General features: G+C 44.2%; 1 protein-coding gene across 1 annotated transcript; it reads left to right on the top strand.

Annotated features, from left to right (window-relative positions):
• The first annotated feature begins 2,075 nt into the window (after positions 1–2,075).
• On the top strand, positions 2,076–4,411 carry b3gnt2a (UDP-GlcNAc:betaGal beta-1,3-N-acetylglucosaminyltransferase 2a). Its single transcript, XM_068595570.1, has 2 exons — positions 2,076–2,231; positions 3,187–4,411. Exons 1-2 carry the CDS (start codon positions 2,076–2,078, stop codon positions 4,402–4,404), a joined length of 1,374 nt encoding a protein of 457 aa, XP_068451671.1. The 3' UTR covers positions 4,405–4,411.
• Positions 4,412–7,679: the final 3,268 nt, after the last annotated feature.

The following is a 7,679-nucleotide window of genomic DNA, read 5'->3' as shown; positions in this document are numbered from 1 at the left end:
ATACAGACTATTTAGCTCAAAGTGCTGGATATTAAAGATAAAATAAAGCAGAAACATTTCCTTTTACATACAAAATAAACACAAGTGGTAGAAAAAAACATGCATTTTAAGTGTAATTTTTAAAAAAGGCAACAGAGGAATAAAAACTGAAAAATATTTTACATTTAAAATGAAAAAAACCTCACGAATAGCACTGCAGGTAAGAAGGATAAATATGTGTTTAAAATGTTTGGAGTGTACTGTCCCTTTAAGAAAAATTCATAAAGCAGAAAACCTTCCTTTAATATACAAAATAAACACAAGTTGTAGAAAAAAACATGCATTTTAAGTGTAATTAAAAAAAATGTCAACAGAAGAATAAAAACTGGGAAACATTTTACATTTAAAATAATAAAAAACTGATGAATAGAAGGAGACGTGTGTTTAAAATGTTTGGGGTGTACTGTCCCTTTAAGAAAGATTCATAAAGCAGGACGATGTACTCGGAGAGTATTTTGAACAGTGTATTAGTACTTTGTTTTACTGAAGCAAAGTACCAGAACACACTGGACGCCGTGTGGAGTGAACCTTCACTTCACCTGTCAGCACCTGAGGGGGAGGAGTCACCGCGCGCACGAGGCGCGGCGGAGGCGCGCGTGCGCCAAAAAAACCCTTTTTCTACCTTTTTGACTCTTGCGTCGCGTGAGGGAGGTGAGAGGCCTCGCGAGCTGCGCGGTTCTTACGGGAGGTTCGTGTCGTCACGAGCACCAGCAGCGCGCGACCGGGAACACACAACAAGGTAAACAAAAGAAATATTATAATAAAAACTGCGCCACCTGTTAAAAGACCTTCGGGTTCAGGTGCACGAGTCCAGTCTGGACTTCCGTTTGCGTTTTCACACCGAGCACGCGACGGTTGTGTGTCACAGTGAAGGCAGTTGTGTGTTTTTATTGCAAACAACGAGAGAAATAACAGAAAAGTCTCCTCTGACTTTGTGTAAAAGTACGAAACTGCAAGTGAAGTTTGACTTTGACGTTTTACGTGTAACATCTATTGTACTAATCAGGGTTTTTATTCATAAGTACTCTATATTACGTCATAGAAAAGTACTCTGCGCATCATAGAAGTATTATAAGACGAAAAACACGTGAAAGCTTTGATGACATGAGATTAAAGAGTCTAAATACAAGTTTTAATGAAGGTAAATGTGATATTATTATTATAAAAGATGGAGTTTCACTGGTTCAAATATGAAATGACACCATATATATATATATATATATATATATATATATATATTTAAATGTTACTCACCAAAGTGTTCTCGTCATTATTTATCTTGAATATTATCGTATCCAGACGACTCAAACTCTTTATTTAGGACTCAGGTCTCAACAGGTGATTTAAACCGTTGATCTGGTTAAATGCTGCTGAGCCTATTAAGTGAATATTTCACAATGGAGACAATTAAATATTTCATAATGCGTATTACTCAACTGTTTTGCACTTGAAGGAGACTTTGCGTCGGCTCTCAGGTGTGTTTCTGTCTTTAAGACCAGAACCAGGACTCACCTGAACGACGTGATCTTAAGTCTCTGTCAACATTCTGTGCTGCTGCTCCACAGAAGGCTGTTTGTTTAAGTTCCTTTTAATGATAACAGACAGAGAACACACGCACGCACACACGCACACACACACACACACCTCGGCAGGAGACATAACGACCTTCAATGATTATCAGTGTTGCGAAATTCCAGTAAGATTCAAGATTTTTTTTCTGTGTTTTAGATCCAGGTATCGCCAGAGCGGCATTATCAGGGCGGTTTCAAATGATATCAAGGCTGCCGATAAAGACGTGAGCAGAATGTGTTTGTATAGCTTTTATAACAAGTCATATCACCTGGTAGACATTGTTTCAAGGCTTTTTTACGACCTCCAATAAATTACATTTGCCCTTCAATTACCTGTTTTTATTGTCCCGTCTGTTCTTCCGTGTGCAGGTTCATTCAGGTCTGGCTCCGCCTCGGAGCATCGAATTCATGTGAACTGAACATCGTCGCCATTGCGCCGACGTTATGTAACAACCCTGAGTAATAATGGCGGACGTCTTCTCGCTGGCTTGGCGTGTCTTTGTGGTGAACTCCCAGATGGCTCCAGGAGCAGCGGCGTGGTTTCTCTTGGAGTCGTCCTCCACCTCCTCTTCCTCCTCCTCCACCTTGCAGACCATCCACATGAGGCCAGGAGGAGTCTGGGTCTCCTCCAGACCCAACTGACCGACCCCCTCCACACCGGTCACAGGTGACGTACGGCGAGGTGCCTTCACACACTTTCACGCCAGAAAGTTGGCCCAAAAACACGTAAAAACAGTGAATTTATTTCACTAAAATGTATTTTTGTGACCGGTAGAGACGCCGCTGACATCTGCGTTGATGGCAACGCTGTGAAGTTTCCCACGTGTGTTGGAGTAACTTTCAGATTTGCTCTACATGTCGAGGGAAACGGGGGTCGCCGGTTTATTAGGCCGCTGTGTGCTTCTTCGTCTGTGTCGCCCCAGCAGACAATGACGAAGAATGTTGGCAGTAAACTGGCGTCATGTGCGCGGCTGAATTGGAAACGTGTGATTCCCGTCTGGAGGAAGAGGAGGAGGGAGCGAGGAGGCTCTTAGGCTCGTTCCCGCAGGATTAGAGATTACCACAAAAAAAAAGTAAAGAAATGCGGCCTAGTGTGCAAAGGTCTGAGCTCTGAAACCAAACGGGAGGGAAAATTAAGCTTTCTATCCAGATTGTTCCAGTTTTATTCTCTCTAGAAGCTTCGACCGAGCCGTCTCCATGTTTCCAAACCTTCCTTTATATCCCGGCTTTGTCGTGAGTCCAGATTCTGCCGATTGGAGCTCGTTTCTTTTTTTGCATTTTAGCGTAAATGCCTCTCCTAACTTCGGTGGTTGTCTCCGCTGTAGCCAGCTAGCGCTGCTGCTAGCTTTCCCGCTAGCTGCTGTTAGCTCCCCGCTGCTGCTGCTACTGCCCGCGCCGAGCCGGGGCTGGTCCCGCTACCTTCGGTGGTTGTCGGGGAGCTAGCGAGGAGCTAGCAGCAGCACTCAGCTAGCAGCAGCGCGGAGCTAACGGTCGACACCCACTGACGGTAAGAGCGGCTTGTCACGCGACTTTCACTGTTAATTGATTTTCGTTTTTGTCGTTTCCTTTCGCGCAGGTGCAGAGAAGAGGCGTCATGCACGTGGCGTGTGTAAACACGCGGGCGCTCTTCGTGGCGCTCGCCGTCTTCGTCTGCGTCCTGGTGGCCGCGACGTGGAACTTGGGGCGCAGCGAAGGCGCCCGCAAGAGGATTCGAATCCCGACCGCGAAGTTCTGGCACAAGCATGAGCGGAGCCCGTCCTTCTGGAACAAGGAGCAGCAGTACATGGACTTCGTCCACAACCCCGTCGTCCGCTCGATGGCGCCCGACGGCGCTCCCTTCGAGCCGCCCGATTGGCTGAACGACACCGGGCCGCTCGACCCCTGCGAACCGGACCACAGGGTCGCCGCGCAGATCGCGGACTACAACTCCCTGCCGCAGCGCTTCCAGGACTTCCTGTTGCACATGCGCTGCAGGACGTACCCCATGCTGATCGACCAGCCGCGCGTTTGCGACGGGGAGCTCTTCCTGCTGCTGGCGGTCAAGTCCACGATCCCGCACTTCGACCGGCGGCAGGCCATCCGCGAGACGTGGGGCCGCGCGGGCGTCCTGGCCAATCGCACCGTGGCCACGGTGTTCCTGCTCGGCAACACCGTGGCGGCGGACCTGTTGCCGGACCTGCTGGGGATGCTGGGCCACGAGGCGCGGCTTCACAGAGACGTGCTCCAGTGGGACTACAGGGACTCCTTCTACAACCTGACCCTGAAGGACGTGCTCTTCCAGGAGTGGTTCGGACAAAACTGCCCCAGCGCCCGGTTCGTCCTCAAGGGCGACGACGACGTCTTCATCAACACGCCGCGAGTCCTGGAGCTCCTCGACGGCCTGGAGGAGAGCAAGGCCAAGGACCTGTTCATCGGCGACGTCATCACTAAAGCCGGTCCGCACCGAGACCGGAAACTCAAGTATTTTGTGCCGGAGAGCGTGTTCGTGGGGCAGTACCCGTCTTACGCTGGAGGCGGAGGGTATCTGTACTCAGGCGAGTTGGCGCTGCGCCTCTTCAACGCGTCTCAGCGGGTGGTGATGTATCCCATCGACGACGTCTACACCGGGATGTGTCTGGCCAAGCTGGGCCTGGCTCCCGAGAAGCACAGCGGCTTCAGGACTTTCAACATCGAGGAGAAGTACCGGTTCAACCCCTGCACCTACCGGAGCCTGATGCTGGTGCACAGCCGGACGCCGGAGGAGATGATGAGGATCTGGTCGTGGATCATCCATCCGGTGGAGGTCTGCCAGTGAACGGCTTCCTTCCCTCGTCTCAGTCTGATTTCAACAACCTTTTAGAATTATGTTCAATCCTCAAGCCCAAACAGAACCTCTGAGTTGTATTCGTCTTTTCTTTTCCACTATTCTGGATTATTATTATACTCGTGTTAAAGAAAGCAAGCGCTCGGAAAACTGCAAACATTTCCCCCGCTAATGCTAGTGCTGATGCTAGTGTTGATGCTAGTGTTGATGCTAGTGCTGATGCTGATGCTGGTGCTGATGCTGATGCTAGTGCTGATGCTAGTGCTGATGCTAGTGTTGATGCTAGTGTTGATGCTAGTGCTGATGCTAGTGTTGATGCTAGTGTTGATGCTAGTGTTGATGCTAGTGCTGATGCTAGTGATGATGCTAGTGCTGATGCCAGTGACGATGCTAGAGCTGATGCTAGTGCTGGTGCTAGTGTTGATGCTAGAGCTGATGCTAGTGTTGATGCTAGTGCTAATGTTAGTGTAATATTCAGATTCTTGCGTGCTTGCCAACTGTAAACAAACAGTTGTTAGTGTCGGCTTGCAAACTCGCGGAGCTTTTTGCATGCTAGCCGGCAAAAAGTAGGGGTCATGTCCAGCGTGTTTAAAAAAAGTTTGTTCTTAAGCTATGCTAACAACGCCTGCAGCGTGATGAGGCGCTAAGCGGGTATTCTGCGCTGAATGCTAAACGTTGAACGTTTGGTTAGCAACTTTGGTTAAAAACGCTGCGCTTCTTTTCCCGAGCCGTCCAATCACAGTGGAGGAGGGGCGGGACCAATTGCCTCCCGCAAAGAGACGTGTTTTTTTTTATTATTACTAATTGGTTGTAGTTTTAGTTTGTATGTGTTTGTGTTAGGTTTTATGGTTTACACTGTGGACCTTTTGCTGCCATCATGTCTGAAGAACTAGACCCAACTCGTGTCCCAGTGTGGGATAATAAAGTTTATTTAAATATTGATTTAAAAAAAAAGGTATATTACTCGCCGACACAATCTTATCTTTGATAAGCGGAACTGCAGGTAAGAGGGGAAACCTGTATTTGTGGTTACTGGGTGAACTGTCCCTTTAAGACCATTGAGAGTCAAGAAGAGATTTTCGATTTATATATCTCTATATTCATAAAATATCGTTTTATCCCCTTTGAGAATGAACCACCTCTGTTTGTGTTATCAGGCACTTTTGTGCTTTATAGCATTATTAAGCTAAAACAAAACAAAAGTGAGGTGTCTTTAGATGTTTCAGAGAGAAAGTTTTCCACACATGGATTTCGCTGGTTCATATTTTTTTGTTTTTGTTTACAGGACGTAAGAAGAGATGAGATGCGTCCCTTATTGAAGAGAATTTAAAAACGAGAAGTCTATAAACTAAGAATAGGAAACTATGCAAAAGCAATCAAATGCAAACTTACAAGGCAAAGGGTACAAATACACATAGTACCTACGACCAGTATTGTACTTAAACTACAATATGAAGTGTTCTGTCTATAAGCATGTAAAACAGTGTGTGTGTGTGTGCATATATATATATATATATATATATATATATATATATATATATATATATATATATATATATATATATATATATATATATATATATATATATATATATATATTAGTATTTCTACTCTGAACCAGTAACCTCTGAACTGATGATGTCGCTCACGTTGTTTTCTATACAACAGAAATACTTTTTGAATTAAAATGTTTACATTTGTGTAATAATTGTTAAACCTTTGCTGCGTTCTCTGGTCTTTTATTCTGGGTGTTTGTGTTTATACAGTAAGCGTGTTTAAATAATACAATAATTAAGGTTTGGTCCAAAACTAGACAGTCAAGTCCTCTTTTCTATTGATTGTTGACGTGTTTTTAGTCATTGCAAATCTTTTATCCGGTCAGCAAAAACAATAATTAAATAAATCTCATGTTTGTGTCTAGTATGCGTAAATATGTCTGGAAATATATTTTGTCCTATTTATGATTATTCTGTTTTTTAATACAAATGACACATTATTGCAAAGCACCTTTAGTTGCATTCATTGTAAAAATATAACCTTTTATTATGCAAAAATTGAATATTTTAAACACACTTTCTCGATATTAAGTACCGTCAGTTTTTTAACACTAAGCCCTTTTATATTTGATTTATTTATTATAACGATTCCTAATTTCTTCCATCCCTAAATGAACAAGTTTGTCTGAAGAGATTGAAAAGCCTGCAGCGCCCCCTGGTGGACAAATGTGGTTCAAACATCCAGCAAAGAGGAAGTCAATCAGCTCGTTGATGAACTTCAGCTGCTCACACAGGAAAGGAAAGCAGCAGTTTAACTGAAGCTGTGGGGCTTGACTGGCCTTCCAGTTTCACACATTAAAGAAGTCAAACAGAAAAAAGCTTCCTTTAGTAAAATGCCACGCGAGAACAGCTTGAGCTCATTAAAAAGTGTGACGCTCACGTTTCTGCTGATCTTTGGTGTATTTTGGAAACACTGTGACTCTCAGGTGAGGCTGTGCAAGCTGCTGGTTTTGTGTGTTTTACAAGCTTTTAAAAATGGTGGAATATAATATACTGTGTGTTGCTTTTCTTTGTGCTTTGAAGGTTAACAGAGAAGAAGCCAACAAACCTCCAGGTTAGATGTTTTATCTGTTTTAAATGGGAATGTTACTCTTCTTCTTGGTGATCACAGAGGGGGTGCTGGGATTTTGGGACATTTAAATGTACACATCAATTCTTAATGACACACTGTATATTTCATACAAAAGTCTGAACCTCATGATCTTTCACACTTTCTTTGAATATACACAGTTTTAAAACCAGTCTTGTGTATATTGACTAGTAACTGAAGTCATTTTAAGTGGTTTTTCATATGAAATGAACATAAACGCTGGAGATGCTTTAGGAAATGGTCGGCCGTATAATCCATAATGCAGACTTGTTCTGCAATCAGTAGGGTTGCCAATACGACCGGTGCCGACTGCAACACAACGCAGATTTCAGTGCTTCCCTTTGCAGCCCAAAATATTTCCACTACTCTGATGACTGTGTTCTGGCATCAGATAACAATAGCATAGCGGTACAGTAGCTAGCTAAACAGCTAGCTAACTACTGTAACGATAGTAGCTAGCTACTGTAGCTATAGCTAGCCAGCTACTGTAACTACTGGAGCTATAGTTAGCGAGGTATTGTAGCTACTGTAGCTATAGCTAGCTGGGTAGCTGCTGTAGCTATAGCTAGCTTCTGTAGCTATACACCTTTTTAACGTTTTATATTCATAATATAGTTAAA

This window comes from Clinocottus analis, unplaced genomic scaffold (genome assembly GCF_023055335.1).
Source record: "Clinocottus analis isolate CAN_PGR_092001 unplaced genomic scaffold, fCliAna1.0.p SCAF_31, whole genome shotgun sequence".
NCBI classification, from domain to species: domain Eukaryota; kingdom Metazoa; phylum Chordata; class Actinopteri; order Perciformes; family Cottidae; genus Clinocottus; species Clinocottus analis.
The sequence above is the reverse complement of the archived record's forward strand: the minus strand, read 5'-3'. Positions and strand labels throughout refer to the sequence as shown.